Source organism: Stomoxys calcitrans, chromosome 4, assembly GCF_963082655.1.
Source record: "Stomoxys calcitrans chromosome 4, idStoCalc2.1, whole genome shotgun sequence".
Taxonomy (NCBI): domain Eukaryota; kingdom Metazoa; phylum Arthropoda; class Insecta; order Diptera; family Muscidae; genus Stomoxys; species Stomoxys calcitrans.
Window position 1 is genome coordinate 108,404,231 of NC_081555.1, and position 19,826 is coordinate 108,424,056.

General features: G+C 37.9%; 1 protein-coding gene across 3 annotated transcripts in view; it reads left to right on the top strand.

The window, feature by feature from the left end:
* LOC106081313 (b(0,+)-type amino acid transporter 1) overlaps positions 1 to 19,826 on the top strand; it is a 159,255-nt gene that overhangs the window by 107,829 nt on the left and 31,600 nt on the right. For 2 of the 3 annotated variants that reach the window (XM_013243196.2, XM_013243198.2), the window contains exons 1-2: positions 1,599 to 2,996; positions 13,195 to 13,416. In XM_013243196.2, coding sequence (XP_013098650.1) covers positions 2,924 to 2,996; positions 13,195 to 13,416 — 295 coding nt within the window. In that variant the 5' untranslated portion in view covers positions 1,599 to 2,923. Of the gene's footprint in view, positions 1 to 1,598; positions 2,997 to 13,194; positions 13,417 to 19,826 lie in introns of those variants that run through there. The other variant, XM_013243197.2, reaches the window with a different exon arrangement.

The following is a 19,826-nucleotide window of genomic DNA, read 5'->3' on the forward strand; positions in this document are numbered from 1 at the left end:
GGGCCCATAAAAAGCGCATTTATTATCCAATGTCGCCGAAATTTGGGACAGTGAGTTAGGTTAAGCTCTTCGACATTCTTCTTCAATTTGGCTCTGATCGGTTCAGATTTGGATATAGCTGCCATATAGACCGATCTCTCGATTTATGGTTTTGGGGCCATAAAAGGCGCACTTATTGTCTGATTTCGCCAAAATTTGGGACAGTGAGTTGTCTTAGGCTTGGTCCCAATCGGTCCAGATTTGGATATAGCTGCCATATAGACCGATATCTCGATTTAAAGTTTTGGCCCCATAAAAGGCGCATTTAAAATCCGATTTCACTAAAATTTGACACAGTGACTTATGTTAGGCTTTTCCCCATCCGTGTCTTATATGGTTTAGATCGGTTTTTTTTAGATATAGCTACCTAAAAGACCAATATTTTCTTATACACAATTGAACAATGACTTGTACTTATAGGTGCTATGGGGCATAAGGTATGCATTTTCACCGGCTTTTGACGAAAGGTGGTTTGCATATGTCTATGAGGTGTTGGGTATTTAAAGTTCGGACCGCCTTTTTACTTGTTGGTTTTAAATGCTTCTTTTGCAAACAATAAATGACTGTATGGTTAATTAAAACTCGCACTTTCATCGATGGAGGCCACCGTAGCGCGGAGGTAGCTAGTCCGGCAATGACGCTGAACGCCTGAGTTCAAATCCTGGCGAGACCATCATAAAATTTTCAGTTGTGGTTATCCCCTTCTCTCCAAAAGAGGTGTCGCACTACGGCACGCCGTCCGGAGTAGGCTAAAAAAAAAGAGGTCCCTTATCATTGAGCTTAAAACTTGAATCGGAAAGCACTCATTGATATGTGAGAAGTTTGCCTCTGTTCCTTAATGAAATGCTCATGGACAAATTTGCATTTTACTATCATCGATAGTTCATTAGCTTACTTTCTCGATCTTCTTGTGAGCTTAGCAAAGCACTCACTCACTACTGCCGTCATCCCGCTGTCCTCATCAACATGATTTGAAATGTCCAAAACATTCCCCTTTCAAAATTGGAACATATTGACTAGATTTTTTTTTTTGCCATAATCAATTAACATAGCCTCCACAAAAAAATTAGTGCCCTTCAATATTTTTCTTAATTTATTTAATTTTTAACGCCTTCATAGCCTAAATTTATGCAACCTACGTCACAAGGCAGTCTCGTTCCAAATTACTTGCGAGCGGTACAAAAGTCATGTAGAATGGCCAGACTGAATGATTTAATAAATTTTTTTCGCTCGAGAAAGCAAAAAAAAACCCAAACCCCAATGGTCAATTGAGTGAATATTGGTAAGCAATTCAATGGGACGAGATCCAATGATGAACCACAACATCATATGAGAATTCAATGCAAACACAAATGCGAAAACAATAATAAAGAGTAATGTACAAATTGCAAAAAAATATAAAAAAAAAACGACAAATGAATGAACGAAAAACAGAGGAAGAAGAAGATAATGAAAAAGAAAAGCACATAAATGAAGGAATTGCCATGGCTCTTCTTCTTCTCTGTGGGTATTTGAAGCCAATTATTATAAATTAACACATTCAGTTGTCGAATAGATATTGGACGATGATATTCAAGTGTCGGACAAACTAAAAGTCAACAAAGCAAAAGTTTACTAAAAAAATTAAAAAAAAAAATTTTAAATTTAAAGAAAGCTTGGAAGAAAAAAAAAGTCGGGAAAAGAACAAAATTTTAAAAACATTTACAATTTTCGGGAAAATTTCTAATTTTTGTTGAAAGTGCTTATACACAGTACTTATGGGAACTTTATATGAATCATTTGCCGTTTACATATTTTCCCATACGCATATTGAAAGTATTTTTAGCCAGGCATGCCAACGATGCCAATGGGATAAAGCCAAAATGTTTTGAGAAAAAAATTTTCTAATTACGTTTTCTAATCTACAAACTGTATAAATCGCAAAAAATATTTGTTATCACGCGGCTTTGAAAAAAAAAACATTAATTAAAAAAAAGAAAACAATAAAGTAATAAAAATTAAAAAAAAAAAAACGTTTAAGAACATTTTTCACATACTTTCTCCCAAAAGAATTTGAGTTATCATTTGAAAAAAGAAAGAAAAATTGTGGGAGCCCAGCTACTTTCCTAACAGCGCTCTCTTTCTCTCTCTCTCTCTTCGAAAAACTTTCTAAGAACTCAAGCAAAAATTCTCAAAAATAAAACATTGATTTTTTTTCATTTTCCCTGTGACTAACACAACTCAATTTAATGGTGCCATCGCCCACCCCCATGGCCCCCTGACAATTAGAAGAAAAAAAAAACACCAAAAATTAAACTTCTGATGCCTACAAAAAACAAACGCGGCAGCTAGCCTGTGTATGATTTTTCATTTGTCTAAGGCAACGTAATTTTCGTCATCAGCCTTACAAACGCCACATTGCCGTTGCTGTTGTTGTTGTTGCTACGGTTGATTGTCTCTTGTATAGGCCAAGTTCTCAGTTTCGGTTTTCCCACTGCCGCCAACTGCCACCATCAAAATTGGCAGTAGTTGTGGCAGAAGGTGGCCATAGCTGATTAGTGTGCTATTGGCGCAAATAAATAGAGATAAACTTTCTTCCATCTCCAATATACTGAGAGTGTCTATGTGATTATGCCATACCATTGAAGCAGCGAACTGAGTAAAAATTCTCTGAGCACTCATACGGGAGGATAAACGAAATCATCTGCAAAATCTCATCGAATCTCTTCGAGTGAATCGTTCGAACATCGTTTTGTGCTTAGATTTTGGGGACTTGAGTGTTTGACGTGGGAAAATTGGAAAAACAGTTTGTTCATATCTATCGGGGAGCGTTGTTCGTTGTTCGCCTGATATTTGTGAATATTTGCGGCGAAATAATTTGTAAAATTTGTAATCCGTCCATGCCATGCGCGATAAAATATCCCAACTATTTTGCTTGCCAAAAAACGCATGCAAACATAATTCAACAGATAATAGAGGTGTGTGTGTGCGTGTGCGTGTGTTTGATGTGGTGGTGGTGGTTCTTTTTAGAGATTTAAATTTTTGTGTTTTATTTGAAAAATTTGATTTTTGGAAAAAATTAAAAAAAAAAAATAAAAAACAAAAATTTTCAAAAAAATCGTGAAAATTTAAAACTTAAAAATGTTTAAAGGGAAATATGCCATTTTAATCAAAATTTGCCAAAAGTGTAAAAAAATTTTTCATTTAAAAAAAAAAAGTTAATCAAATTAAAAAAAAAAATTTATTGAAAAAATTTAAAAACAAAAATAAGTGAATAAAAAAATATTTTTAACATTAGATATATTAAAAACAAATTAAAAAAAAGGATGTTTAGAAAATATTTGGATATATATTTAATTATTTTTAATAAAAAAAGAAACAACTGAAAATTTCGAACTAGTTTTATGAGCGAAATCAACTTAGTTAGAGTGAAAGTAAACTAGTTTTAAGTGAAAGTGATGATGAAGTAAAACAAATTCCCAAAAACAAAAATAACATACAAGACAAAAATCAGATAAAAACTAACCACAAGCAAAATGAGTAGAAACGACATCAAAAATTTACAAAAAAAAAATAATTCAAGGAAAATTAAGTTTTTGTTCAAGTATTTCATTAATTATAAAAAAAAAAATTGTTTATGTTTTGGGTTACAGAAAAATTTTTAGTGTCAAGATTTATTTTTTATTTATTTTTAACTTAAAGTTAAATTTTTGGTGGTTACAATTTTTATTTTTTTTGTGCTTAAAATAACAGTTTTTGACTTGACCTTTAAATTGTCAAAATTTTTTTTCAAATTAAATTATTGAATAAAAAAATGTTTCTAGTGAAATAAAACGTTATTTAGAGAAAATTTGATAGTGATTTAGGTGTAAAAAATTTTTTAAAATTTTAAAAAAATATTTAAAATGAGAATGTCTGGTTCCAAGAATATAATTTTCTTTCTTTTTGAATTGTTTACTTAAATTAAAAATAATCATTAATATATCAAAAGTGTTTTGACAATAATAAAAGAACAAAAACGTGGTAAAAAAGTGGCAAGTAAAAGTGTGCTAAGTTCGGCCGGGCCGAATCTTAGGAACCGACCACCATGGATTCTGCAAAAAAATGGGAACTAAACCTGGTTATTGACCGATTTGGACCATACTTAGAAGAGTTGTTGGGAGTCATAACAGAACACTATGTGAAAAATTTCAGCCAAATCGGACAAAATTGCAGCTTCCAGGGGCTCAAGAAGTCAAATCGAGAGATCGGTTTATATAGGAGCTATATCAGGTTATAGACCAATTTGAACCTTACTTGGCACAGTTGTTGGAAGTCAAAACAGAACACCGTATACCAAATTTTAGTCAAATCGGACAAAAATTGCGGCTTCCAGGGGCTCAAGAAGTCAAATCGGGAGAGCGGTTTATATGGTAGTAATGTCAGGGGCTTGACCGATTTGGACCGTACTTGGCACAGTTGTTGGGAGTCATAACAGAACACTATGTGTAGAATTTCAGCCAAATCGGATAAAAATTGCGGCTTCCAGGGCTTAAGAAGTCAAATCGGGAGATCGGTTTTTATGGGAGCTATATCAGGTTATAGACCGATTTTGACCATACTTGGCACAGGTGTTGGAAGTTATAACAGAACATTATTTGCAAAGTTTCAGCCAAATCGGATAAAAATTGCGGCTTCCAGGGGCTTAAGAAGTCAAATTGGGAGATCGGTTTATATGGGAGCTATATCAGGTTATAGACTGATTTTGACCATACTTCGCACAGGTGTTGGAAGTTATAACAGAACATTCTTTGCAAAGTTTCAGACAAATCGGACAAAAATTGCAGCTTTCAGGGAAGATCGGTTTATATGGGAGCTATATTCAAATCTGAACCGATATGTCCCATTTGCAATCCCCAACGACCAACATCAATATAAAGTTGTGTGTGCAAAATTTCAAGCGGCTTGAACCACGCGTTCGACCGCTATCGTGATTTCGACATACCAGCGGACGGAAATGGCTGGTTCGACTCAGAATGTCGAGACGATCAAGAATATATATACTTGATGGGGTCCTAGGTTCAATATTTCGGGGTGTTACAAACGGAATGACTAGATTAGTATACCCCCATCCTATGGTGGTGGGTATAAAATACATATTACAACAAGTAACAAGTAAAAGCGTGCTAAGTTCGGCCGGGCCGAATCTTATATACCCTCCTCCATGGATGACATTTGCCAAGTTCTTTGACCGATATCTCTTTATAGACAAACAAGGAATAATGGTTAAGAATTGCCGATTGCGACCATACTTGGTTTGGCTGTTGGAGACCAAAGCGGAATTCATTGTGAAAATTTTAAGCCAAATCGGATAAGAATTGCGCCCTATTGTGGCTCATGAAATAAAATTGGGAGATATGTTTATATGGAAGCTATATCAGATTATAGACCGATTCAGTCCATATTTAACACGTATGTTAAAGGTCATACAAGAAGTCGTCGTTTCAGCCAAATCGGATAAACAAACCTAACCGATTTGGACCGTACTTGGCGTAGTTGTTGATGACCAATTGCGCCATCTAGTCGCTCAAGAAGTCAAGATCCGAAACAGATTCATATGGGAGCTATATCAGGATATGAACCCATTTGTTGATGATCAACCATACCATACGCTTCATGCAAAATTTCAGACAAATCGGATAAAAATTGGGCCATCTAGCGGCTCAAGAAGTCAAGATCCGAGACCAGATTATATGGGAGCTATATCAGATTGTTAACCGATTGTGACCATACTTGGCACAGTTGTTGATGGTCAAACCAAAACACTTCATGCCAAATTTCGTTCACATCGGAAAATAATTGCGCCCTCTATCGATATAATAAGTCAAGATCCGAAATCGGTTCATATAGTAGCTATATCAAGTTATGAACCGATTTGAGCCATACTTGGCACATTTGTTGGAAGTCATACCAAAAATCCATTTGGTTCAGGTACCACGAAGCCTTATACAAGTTATTGAGCTCAATTTCTGAGAAAGACCCTAAATCGGCAGATCGGACAATACTATATCCAAATAAAGGCTAGGATGGACCATAATCGATTGTATATCGGTTGGCCAACTCGCTGTTCCACATTTCAGCCAAATCGGTATTTAAATGCGACTTTTATTGGCTAAAGATCCTGAATCCACAGATCGGTCTATGTGGCATCTATAGCCAAATATGGTCCGATCTAGACTATACTTCGTGCGGATGGTAGCTATATCCAAATGGTATCTGCTGTGGACTGTAATCGGTTCGAAAATCGAGTGGCCTTGTGTAACTCACTGTTTCAAATTTCAGAGGAATCGAGTGATAAATGCGGCTCTCTTGGGCTTAAGCCTCTGAATCCGCAGATCGGTTTATATGGCAGCTATATCCGTTATATGGTACGATCTGAATTATATTCTGTTCAAATATCGGATGTCCTACTGCAAATCACTGTTCCAAATTTCAGCGAAATCGGGCAATAAATGTGGCTTCCATGTATTATGACCCCGAATTCACAAACCGATCTATATGGCAGCTGTATGTAAACATGGCCCGTTATGGACCATATTCGGTGCGGATGTCGGGGGCCCTAGTTCAACACACTGTTCCAAATTTCAGCGAAATTCATTTATAAATGCGCTTTTTATGACCTCAAGACCCAAAATCGGAACATCGGTCTATATGACAGCTATATCAAAATCTAAACTGATTTGGTTCGTTCAAGAACTTAACCTGCGCCTTAAAGAAATACGGATCTGTGCAAAATTTTTCAGCTCAATATCTCAAATTTTGAAAGCTGTAGAGTAATTGCAACAGACGGCCAGGTTTGTTGTGCGCTCTTAATACGTAAAAGTGACCTCGAAAAAGAAAATCGTTGGAATTCCATACTACTTACAAAATCCTTAATTCTTTTCCATACCACGCCCCTAAGTTGGTTCATGTCTTGTTTTGTGTCTCCACCTAAGTGCCAGTATCTGTTAGCCGCAAAAGCCGGTAATTACATAGGAAATGCTCCAACCTCTCATCATCTTCCCCGCATGCCCTATACATGCTATCACTTGCCGCACCGATTTTGGATAAGTGAGCTCTTAGTCCTATCTGTGCTGTTATGATACCGAAACCTATACTGGCCTCCTTCTTACTTCCTTTCAGTAATAGCCTCGTCTTCTCACGATCCGGATCTCCCCATAGGATTATCGCCGTCTCACCAACCGTTTCGCTGTTCCACAATTTTACATGCGCGTTCATCGACCAAGTCCTTAAATTGGACTGTGTCGATCCGGCTTCGGGTTAACCAAGTTTACTGACGGCAGTCATCTGACCTTCGGAGGGCACCGTATCGCAGAGGATAGCATGTCTGCCTATGACTCTGAACCTCTGGATTCGCATCCAGACGAGAACATCGAAAAAAAAATTTCATTCCAACCTTATAGTCCTGGTTGACAGTTTACTGTCCGTAAAGATGCTCAAACTAGACATCCTCGCGATATCACCACCCCGTCTCACACAATTCGTGATCCACCGGATCTACAACTGCAGGGCCATTTTATGGTCATGCAGTCGAAATCATATCTCATTCCCTGGGTTCTCAATTTAGACCCCAAGTCTCACTCTGTCCTCCAAGTTTGTTCAATCTGTGTAGCATGAACTTCAATCCAAGACTGTCTCGCTGGCAGCTTAGCCTGGCACTTGTCCCGAAGTGTCGTATCAGGTATCCTATCCTGCGTCTTCCTCTAGATTAACATTGAGATCCCTAGGTCTAGCCCAGTTGCCATCTCCAAGACCCTTTCGGCCCTTCTGCATAGCAGAGTAAGCATCCATAATAGGTCTTTATAGTGGTCACCCACAAGAGTGGCAATAAAATGCCTTCCTGTGGCGTGCCCTGTCCCACTTTTTCTCTTATCGTTATGTCATGGGACCCTAAATTTGATCCACCTGCTCCTGTTACCCATTCTCTAAGGACCCGCTACAGCCGGTACTAGTCTAAGGATTGGATCAGTGTCGGTCCGAACATTGTCAAAAGCCCCACGATGTCCGCCTATGTGTACATCTCGGCATCGAAGGATTCTTCTATTTTATGCAGGGCAGTTTCCACCGACCGTTGCGATGGGGAGGAGACTTATGCCACTACAGTTGACACATTTCGTCTTGTCTCCTTTCTTGAGTATGGGCAATGTATGCTGAGGATCCAATCATCGGATATGCGTTCTTTTAGCCAGATTGCGCACCACAAGCTGATGCATACGCCTTATCAGCGGTTCGTCTCCGGTCTTAAACAGTTCAGTCGGCTCCTGCTGCCCTTTTGTTCTTCAGTCGGATCACAACTCATTTGGACCTCATTCTGACTAGGAGTTGAACATTCTATACCATCATCAGGGATTGGTTCTGCGGTATCTTCTTCGCCGCCATCGTCGAACACTAGCAGCTTGGTAAAATATCCTTTCCAGTTGCCAGATTTCCTTTTTGTTTCCGTAGGAAGATGTGCCTGCACCAAAGCCATCGGTTTGATGTTTGATTCTTTGGCAGAATTTTCGGACTTCATTCTGACTTCTGCATATCTCAATTCGCTCACACTCACGTCTTTCCATTTCCTTTTTCTTTCTGCGGAATAGACGTTACTCTTTTCTTCTTTTCTTCCGTTACCTCTCCTTCATCTGGCGCTTTGCTACTGATTGCAGGGTTGCTCTGTATGCCGCATTCTTGGCTTCAGTAGCATCTCGACACTCTTGGTCGTACCATGGGTTTTTCTTGGAGGTTTCCGGTACCCAAGTACGGATTTCGAGGCATTTTCCATGGAGTGGGCAATGGATTGCCACTGAGGCGTTATATTATCGGGACAAGGAGTGCTTTCTTCAAGCAGTTGGGTCAGTCGAGTGGAGTATGCCATTGACATCTGTTGTGTTTGCAGCTTTTCAATGTCGAGCTTCTGTGCAGTGTGAGATCAAACTTTTCTCTCCATACTCAAACGGTTATGAACCTTTACTGCAACAAGATAATCCAATACACTGGATGAATACCTTCCATCTATCACAACGTGATCAATTTGGTTTATCATGATTTGATTGGTGGCTTTATGTTGAAATCTGGTGCTGTTCACTGCCACGTTTTTTTGCTGTGGCGAAGTCTATTAGCCTCAATCCATTATTGGACCTTATCTCGTGGAGGCTAAATTTTCCGAATGTAGGACCAAATATGTCCTCCTTTCCTATTTTCACATTAAAATCTCCCCGAACGATTTTAATATCATGGGCGCGGCAGCTGCCACATTCTTTCTCTAGACACTCGCAGAAAGTATCCCTGATCTGCTCGTCCTTGTCTTCCATCGAGGCATGGGCATGGGCTTATGTTGAAAAATTTGGCTTTAATGCGGATTTTAACTAGCCTCTTATCCACCGGAGACTAGAAGTTTCAGTTTCCGACTAACCACAAATCCACAGCCAAATTCATCGTGTCATGGCAGCTATAGTATAGTTCATCACCGTTTGGTGTTGTTGTGATGTCATTCCCGGCCCATGGCACTTCCTTTAAGGCGGTTATAACTGCCTTGTGCTTTTCCAATACATCTGCCACTGCATAAACTGCACCTTCCCTATAAAGAGACCAAACATTCTAGGTGCAGATCCACAAATCTTGGTCCTTTTTTCGTTCGCGTGGGTCGTCAACGTTAGAGGAGTTCGTTCTTACTATTCTTTTATTTCTCAGAGTAATTCTTATAATTTTTCGGGGCGGGTAACTGGCCCAGCGCCCTAACCGCATGGGTTTTGTGGGATCGCACGCGTATGCCTCGATGTCGCGAGCCGCTTACTCCAAGATCCAACGCTCGCCTCTAGCCGCCTGCATTTTAGTTTGTGACGTACACTTATGCCTTTTAACAGCCAGACCAGACATGTCAACCAATCTTCCTCAGATATGATTTCCTTCTTTTCTTATAGCAGAATCAATTTTAGTGTGTATATTAGGTTCAGGCCGTTTTCATAACCTCCACCAAAGGATGGGGGTATACTAATTTCGTCATTCAGTTTTTAACATTTGATCTGAGAGTCAACAAAGTACATATTCATATTCTAAATCGTCTTGACATTCTTAATCGATTTTGCCTTGTCCGTCCCTTTATCTGTCGTCTGTCTATCGAAAGCACGTTAATATTCGAAGCAATTAGACTAGGTGCTATAAATTTTGCACAAGTACTTCCTATTAATGTAGGTCGGTTGGGATTGTAAATGGGCCATATCGGTCCATGTTTTGATATAGCTGCCACTGGATCTTGTGTTAGTTTCCTGAGCCTCTAGAGGGCGCACTTATTATTCGAGTTGTCTGAAATTTTGCACGAACCATTTTGTTACGACTTCTTCTTTCTTGAGCCTCACAATTATTATACGATTTGGCTAAAACTTTGTATGAAGTGTTTTTTTTGTACCCACCACCGATTGATGGGGGTATACTCATTTTGTCATTCCATTTCAATACATGGAAATATGCATTTACGTCCCTATAAAGTATATATATTCTTGATCGTCGTAACAGTCTAGGACGATCTCGCTATATCCGTCTGTCTGTTGAAATCACGCTACACTCTTAAAAAATTGAGATATTAAGCTGAAACTTTGAACAGATTCCTTTTTGGTCCATAAACAGGTTAAGATCGAAGATGGGCTATATCAGACTATATCTTCATATAGGCCCCATATATACCGATCTGACGATTTAAGGTCTTGGGCCAAAATCGCTGAAATTTGGGGCAGTAGGTTGTGTTAGGGCCTTCGACACCTTTTTCTAATTTGGACCAAATCGGTCCAGACCGTTCTCTCGATTTAAGGTCTTGGACCCATAAAAGACGCACTTATTATCCGATTTCGCTGAAATTTGGGACAGTGAGTTGTGTAAGGCCCTTAAACATCTTTTTTCACTTTGGCCTAGATCGGTCCAGATTTGGTGTAGCTGCCATATAGACCGATCTCTCGATTAATCGTCTTGGGTAAAAGCGCATAAAAAGCGCATTTGTTGTCCGATTTCGCCGAAATTTGCGACAATGAGTTTGTGGTAGGGCCACATATTTTTTAATTTGGCCCAGATCGGTCCAGATTTGGATAAAGCTGCCATATAGATCTAGCTCTTGGCTTCGTAAAAGGCGCATTTATTATCCGATTTCGCTGGAATTTGTGTAAGGTCAATCGAAATCTTTTTTAATTTGGCCCCTTCGACATATTTTTCAATTCGTCCCAAATCGGTCCAGATTAGGATATAGCTGCCATATAGACCGATCTCTTGATTTAAGGTCTTAGGCCCATAAAAGGCGGATTTATTGTCCAATTTCGCTGAAATTTGGTACAGTGAGTTTTGAAAGACCCTTCGACATATTTTTTTTTTCAATTTTGCATATTTTTTCAATCGGTTCAGCCAATTTTTTTCAATCGGTCCAGATTTGAATAGAGTTGCCATATACAACCGATCTCTCGATTAAAAGTCTTGGCTTGATAAAAGGCGCATTTATTATCCGATTTCACTGGAATTTGAGACAATGACTTATGTTAGGCTTTTCGACATCCATGTGCTATATGGCTCAGATCGGTCTTTATTTGAATATAGCTGCCAAAAAGACCAAAATTGAACAGTGACTCGTATTTATTAGACCACTCAAAGTCCGTGCCGAAATTGGTCTAAATCAGACCATTTTTTAATATAGCTGCTATAGGTGCCACCGTAGCGCAGAGCTTAGCATATCCGCCTATGACGCTGAACGCCTGGGTTCGAATACTGGCGAGACCATCAAAACATTTTCAGCGGTGGCTTTTCCCTCCTAATGCTGGCAACATTTGTGAGGTAATATGATATGTAAAACTTCTCTCCAAAGAGGTGGCGCACTGAGGTGAGTCGTTCGGACACGGCTATAAAAAGAAGGGCCCTTATCATTGAGCTTAAACTTGAATCGAACTGCAATCATTGATAGGTGAGAAGTTTGCCTCTGTTCCTTAGTGGAATGTTCATGGGCAAATTTTGCATTTGCTATGGGTGCATTTTTCACCGGTTCATGAAGAAAGGTGGTTTACATATATATCCGGGGTGGTGGGTATCCAAAGTACGTCCATGACGAACTTAATGCCTTTTTACTTTTTTTTACTTCCAACCAATATGCAAAGTATAGCCTTAACCAGTTAATAATCTGATTTAGTTCCCCTATAAACCGATCCTTGGATTATACTTCTCGAGCTCTAAAGGGAGCAATTTTTATCCCATTTCTCTGACTTTTTGTACAAATACTCTTCCTATGATCTTCAATTCTCGTATATGTGCTAAATATGATCTGAATCGGTCTACAACCTTACAAAGCTTCCATATAAACCGATCACCCGATTTTATAACTTAAGCCCCTATTGGTAGAGCTGGCAAAATATCGACGGCATTATCTTTATTTTATTTTTTTGTCTGAATTTCGATTTATTTATAACTTTTCAATCGATACTATCGGCAAAGTAAAATTTTTTGTAAAATTTAACAAAAAATAAGCTATCCGACACTGAATGTATCCTATAAGCTACATTGCGCCTATAGAGGGCGCAGTTATCATCTGATTGGTCTAACATTTTGTACAATCATTTTTCTCATGACTCCAAAAAAATTACTCAATACCTAAATTTTTTTTTTACTCGAATGCTTTTGGTTATAAATGCGAGCCAAAGAAGCGAACTTTCAAATCCCAAAAATCAAGTAGCTATATTCTAATGGACACAACCTTTCTAATTTCGATTATTGACTGATTCCCATGTAATTCACGAATGACTCTCAAATTATTTTTTTTTTCTAAAATTCTATTCTTCAGACTCGGAAAGATTACTTTTAAAATATAAACATTTAAAGACGTTCCTCCAAACATTCTAAGTTGCGTTATTAGGTATTTGATAAACAAGTTTATGAAAATCTCGGAATAAATTTGAGTAAAAATAAGTCTATTATGGTAAATTTTGATGAAAATAAGCATATTTCCCTTTTGTTTTGAAGTAAACTAGCAAATTCGATATTATAAGATTTTTAAATTGTAAATTGTTGCATATAAATTATAAAATTATTTTAACATTTCAATATATTTTTTAATAATATTTAACAATTTTAAAATAATTTTTACTAATACAATCTCTTATTTTTGTTATTCTTCTTATTCTTTCATTTTAGGACAAAGTGTGCCAAATAAAGCAACGCTCAATGGGGGGACAACGTGTACCAACGGTTCTATTGGGCCAGAAGGGCCCGAAGCGACAGAGACCGACTCATCAGGGACCGGGGGGATGCGGAAGTCGTTGGAGAGGAAGGGCTCAGCGCCGAACGACGCTGTTCACCTCCAGAGACGGGTGGGACTCTTCAGTGGGGTGGCTTTAATTGTCGGGACCATGATAGGTAAGTAAATAACATACAAATGTTTATGTATAGGGTGATTTTTTTGAGGTTAGGATTTTCATGCATTAGTATTTGACAGATCACGTGGGATTTCAGACATGGTGTCAAAGAGAAAGATGCTCAGTATGCTTTGACATTTCATCATAAATAGACTTACTAACGAGCAACGCTTGCAAATCATTGAATTTTATTACCAAAATCAGTGTTCGGTTCGAAATGTGTTCATTCACCGTAACGTTGCGTCCAACAGCATCTTTGAAAAAATACGGTCCAATGATTCCACCAGCGTACAAACCACACCAAACAGTGCATTTTTCGGGATGCATGGGCAGTTCTTGAACGGCTTCTGGTTGCTCTTCACTCCAAATGCGGCAATTTTGCTTATTTACGTAGCCATTCAACCAGAAATGAGCCTCATCGCTGAACAAAATTTGTCAAAATTTGAACACATTTCGAACCGAACACTGATTTTGGTAATAAAATTCAATGATTTGCAAGCGTTGCTCGTTAGTAAGTCTATTCATGATGAAATGTCAAAGCATACTGAGCATCTTTCTCTTTGACACCATGTCTGAAATCCCACGTGATCTGTCAAATACTAATGTATGAAAATCCTAACCTCAAAAAAATCACCCTTTATATACTCGTAAGTAACAAAGGTGACTATAAAAAATGAACAGTCCTCAGAAACATCCAAATATGATCCGAAAGGTAGATACATCCAGATTTTCTGCTGACATAATAAATCGATTAAGCCATATATACCCTTCACCATGGATCACTTGTGAAAAGTTAAACACTGATAGGGACCAAACTTTTCATGGCTGTTAGAAGTCACAGAAAAATACAACCTCCAATTTTAGGCAAATCGAATTATAAATGCGCCCTCCAGAGGCTTAGGAATTCAAATTGAGAGATCGGTTTATATGGCAGCTACAGCAGGTTATGAACCTATTTAGACAATACATGGCACAGTTATTGAAAGTCAAAATAAAACGCTTCGTGCAAAATTTTAGCCAAATCAATAAGAATTGCGCTGTTTAGAAAATCAAGAAATTAAAATTGGGAAATCAATTTATATGGCAACTATATCAGGATATGGACAGATTCAGACCATGCGTGGCACAGATGTTGGAAGTCATAACAAAACTCAGTGTGCAAGATTTCAGCCCAATCGAATAAGAACTGCGACCTCTAAAAGCTCAAAAACTTAAGACACTACATCGATCTATATCAAAACATGGACTGATTTGATCCATTTACAATCCCAACCGATCTACACTTATAAGAAGTATTTATGCAAAACTTTAAGAGCCTAGCTTCACTGCTTCGTTCAAGTTAGCGTGCCTACGACAGACAGACGGACGAACGGGTGGACATGGCTAGATCGACTTAAAAAGTCATGACGGTCAAGAATATACATACCTTATGAGGTCTTAGACGAATATTTCGTAGTGTCACAAACGGAATGGCGAAATTAGTATAACGCCATCCTATGGTGGAAGATATAAAAAAAAAATTCAGTGGTTGTTATCCCCTTACAAATGCAGGCCACATTTGTGAGCTATACTGCCATGTTAAAACTTCTCTACCAAGTGGTGTCGCTATGCGGCACGCCATTTGAACTCGGCATAAATTTTAATCGAATTGCACATTAATATGAGAAAAGTACCCCCTGTTCCTTAATGTAATGTTCAGGGGAAACTTCGTACTTAGTAATAGCTGAAATTTAGCACAGCGATTTATATTCAGACCGTATGGAGCATTGTCCAGATCGATATAACTGTCATATATACCGATTTCCTCATTTAAGGTCTTGGGCTTCTAGTGGTACTATTGCAACATGTCAAGTTTGTCCGAAAAAACAGGCGAAAATATGCTTGAAGGTGCATCGTGCCCGAGCAACCTTTGGTGGATTTGGCTCATCTTGAAACACCCATACAGTCGAATGCTGTTTATTTTCGGGTTCATACGAGTAAATCCACGATTCGTCATCTGTCACGATGTCATAGACGTGTTTCGAAGCACCGCGATCGTATTTTTGGAGCATTTCTTTCAACCAATCGAAATGAGCGATTTTTTTGAGTGATAGATAAATTATTTGGGATCCAAAGCGAACAAATTTTTTTTTTACAGTCAATTGTTTATGCAAATTGAATGTATTCTGGTCCCACTTATGCCTAAGGTTGTCTCAATCTCACGATAGGTCACATGACGATCTTGCAATATCAGTTGGCGCACAGCATCAAAGGTTTTTGGAACAATAACTGATTTTGGACGACCTTTACGAAATTCGTCTTGGAATGAACTACGGCCTCCGTTGAATTCACCATACTTTTGATAAACACTGGTCCTTAAGTTACTGTAAACAAAACAAATAGCGTTCGTATGTCAAAACATTCTGTGTACGTATATCCTTAAAAAATGTCAAGTTTTACGATAGAGCTGTCAGATGGCAGATTGCAACACAAGGGTTGTCCAATCCCGAAATATAAAAGGCAACCCTCGTACCCCAATATGCGTACTGGAAATGGTTCAGATCGATCTTTAGTTGCATGTACATATGTAACTATAATACCATGTACACCGATCTGCTGGTTTAAGATCTTGTGCCCATAAAAGGCGAATTTATTTCTCGATTTTGCTGATATTTAGCTCAGTAGTAGATCCCTAAATGTTCGCAACAAGTATGGTCCGTATCGCCCTATTTTAAGACATAGCTGCCATATACAATATATCGATCTTCTAATCTATCGATCTAAAACACAGCTAGTAAGCTGTGTTAAATCCTTCGAGGTTCAAGCCAAGTATGGTTCTGATCGGACCATTTAAAGGGTGTTTTTTTTGAGGTTAGGATTTTCATGCATTAGTATTTGACAGATCACGTGGGATTTCAGACATGGTGTCAAAGAGAAAGATGCTCAGTATGCTTTGACATTTCATCATGAATAGACTTACTAACGAGCAACGCTTGCAAATCATTGAATTTTATTACCAAAATCAGTGTTCGGTTCGAAATGTGTTCATTCACCGTAACGTTGCGTCCAACAGCATCAACGGTCCAATGATTCCACCAGCGTACAAACCACACCAAACAGTGCATTTTTCGGTATGCATGGGCAGTTCTTGAACGGCTTCTGGTTGCTCTTCACTCCAAATGCGGCAATTTTGCTTATTTACGTAGCCATTCAATCAGAAATGAGCCTCATCGCTGAACGGTGAATGAACACATTTCGAACCGAACACTGATTTTGGTAATAAAATTCAATGATTTGCAAGCGTTGCTCGTTAGTAAGTCTATTCATGATTCATGATAAATGGACCCTATGGACATATTGACCGATCTCTTGTTTGATAGTTTTTCACCCACAAATGGCGTATTTTATCTCGATTATTAAACTTTGCAACAGAGTTGTGTTAGGACCCTTTACGTCCTTGCCAATTTTGAACCAGATCGGACCATACTTCGATACAGCGGCTGCAAATGCAAATTTTGCCCATCAACATTCCTTAAAGAAACAGGCGCAAACTTCTCACATATCAATGAATGCTGTACGATCCTTTGGGGGCAGTTTTTACATGGCATAGTACCTCACAAATATCGCCAGCAGGGTCTGACAACCGCTGAAATTTTTTTTCTGATGTTCTCGTCAGGATTCGACCCCAGGCTTTCAGCCTCATAGGTGGACATGCTAACCTCTGCGCGACGGTGGTGCATCCATAGCACGATAAACCGGCTATGGATGCATAAATGGTGTATTTTCACCATATCATGACGAAGTGTGCTTTATATCCGAAGTGGTGGGTGTTCAAAGTTCAGCCCGCTCAAACTTAATGCACTTATACTTGTTTATAAATAAATTAGTTCCGTCACTGCAATCAACATACATTAAAAAAATAAAAAACAAATAAATTTTTATGATATTCCAACACTTAAGACAATCACAATTAAAAATTAAAAACCTTTAAAGAAAATTTCCGTTTTTACATACTTCGAATGCCATTGAGACTATAATTTCTTTCATAATTAATTTTAATTTTTCATTTAATCCACACAAAAATTATCATTTCATTTTCTCGTTAGCACCCCAAGGTATGAAGATAACAATATTCGTGATATTTTATTAAACATCAAAATATTTATCAAGGCTTTTGATTTCAAGACAAAAAATAAAATTTGCAAAAATATTTTCCTCTCGCATTCCTGCATATATAGATTTGGAGTTTTTGTTTTCAATTTCGCTGCATGAGAAAATGGTCGAAAAACATGAAAGCACATTTTGTGTGTATTTAAGAATTGCCTATGTTAATCTCATTCTAGAGCGTTTCGCATGGCATATTTTGATCCATTTTTCTTTAAAAATAATTTTAATGTTTATTTTGTTTTCTCTGAAAAATGTTTTTGCAAAACATGAGCACATTTTTTTGTTTTGATTTTTGAAAACGCATATATGTATACATAAAATCCGTCTCAATTTTTTTTGCAAAACGAGTATTTTTTTTTTTTTGAATATTTTAAAGTATACTAGGGACATATATAGATACCTACCTGTTTTTAAATGAAAATACTGTCTGGGAAAGTAATCGTTTTTTTTTTTTGTTGGAAACTATAAAATTTCAAATTCTTTGAAATGGAAACAAAAGACATTTTAATAAATAGACTCATTAAACTGTCTACCATAAATCTAAAAAATAAGGAAAAAATTGCTGTTTTTCAAAAAAAAAAAAAAAAATTAGATAAAAAACAAGTAAAACAAGTAAAAGCGTGCTAACTTCGGCCGGGCCGAATCTTATATACCCTCCAACATGGATCGCATTTGTCGAGATCTTTGCTTGGTATCTCTTTTAAAGCAAACAAAGAATAATGAATAAGAACTGTTATATTGAATTGCCCAAAAAGTAATTGCGGATTTTTTAAAAGAAAGTAAATGCATTTTTAATAAAACTTAGAATGAACTTTAATCAAATATATTTTTTTCACACTTTTATTCTAAAGCAAGCTAAAAGTAACAGCTGATAACTGACAGAAGAAAGAATGCAATTACAGAGTCACAAGCTATGAAAAAATTTGTCAATGCCGACTATATGAAAAATCCGCAATTACTTTTTGGGCAACCCAATATTAGTGGAGCTATATTAAGTTATAGTCTAATTCTGCCCATAAATGAATTGAATGCTGAACATTGCAGAAGTCATTGTGTAATATTTCAGCCCATTCGGATAAGAATTGCGCCTTGCAGGGACTCAAGAAGCAAAATCGAGAGATCAGTTTATATGGGAGCTGTATCAAGCTATGGATCGATTTAGACCATATTAGACACGTAGATTGAAGGTCATGAGAGAAGCCGTTGTACAAAATTTGTGCCAAATCGGATGAGAATTGCGCTCTCTAGAGGCTCAAGAAATCAAGATTCCAAATCGGTTTATATGGCTGCTATACCAAGTTATTTACCGATTTGCGGCATACTAAGCGCAGTTTTTAGAAATTATAACAAAACACTTCGTGCAAAACTTCAGCCAAATCGGATGAGCATTGCGCCCTCTAGTGGCTCAAGAAGTCAAGACCCAAGATCGATTTATATGGCAGCTATACCGGCGTATGAACCGATTTAGACCATGCTGAGCACAGTTGTTGGAAGTAATACCAAAACACCGCGTGCAAAATTTCAGTCAAATCGGACGAGAATTCCGCCATATAGAGGCTCAAAAAATCAAGACCCAAGATCAGTTTATATGGCAGCTATACCAGGTTATGTACCGATTTGCGCCATACCAAGCACAGTTGTTGAAAGTCAGAACAAAACACTTCATGCTAAATTATAGCCAAATCGAATAAGAATTGCGCCTTCTAAAAGCTGAAGAAGTCAAGACCCCAGATCGGTTTATATAACAGCTATATCCGGTTATGAACCGATTTGAGCTTTATTTAGCACAGTTGTTTGAAGTGATACCACTGTGCGTTAAGTCGGAAGGGAATTGCGCCCTCTAGAGAGTCAAGAAGTCAAGACCCAAAATCGGTTTATATGGCAGCTATATCAAAACGTGGAACGATTTGGTCCATCCCACAATCCCAACCGACCTACACTAATAAAAAGTATTTGTGCCAAATTTCAAGCGCCTAGCTTTACTCCTTCGAAAGTAAGCGTGCTTTTGACAGACAGACGGACAGAACGACGAACGGACGAAGATGGCTAGATCGACTAAGAATGTCATGACGATCAAGAATATATTTACTTTATGGGGTCTTAGACGCATATTTCGAGGTGTTATAAACAGAATTACGAAATTAGTATACCCGTCTTTGACTGCCGCAAATATCTCAACGAGATGGCTGAACAGTTCAAAATTCACCTGTTCTGGGTGCCGGCCACAGAGGTATACCAGGGAATTGTAAAGCAGACGAGCTTGCG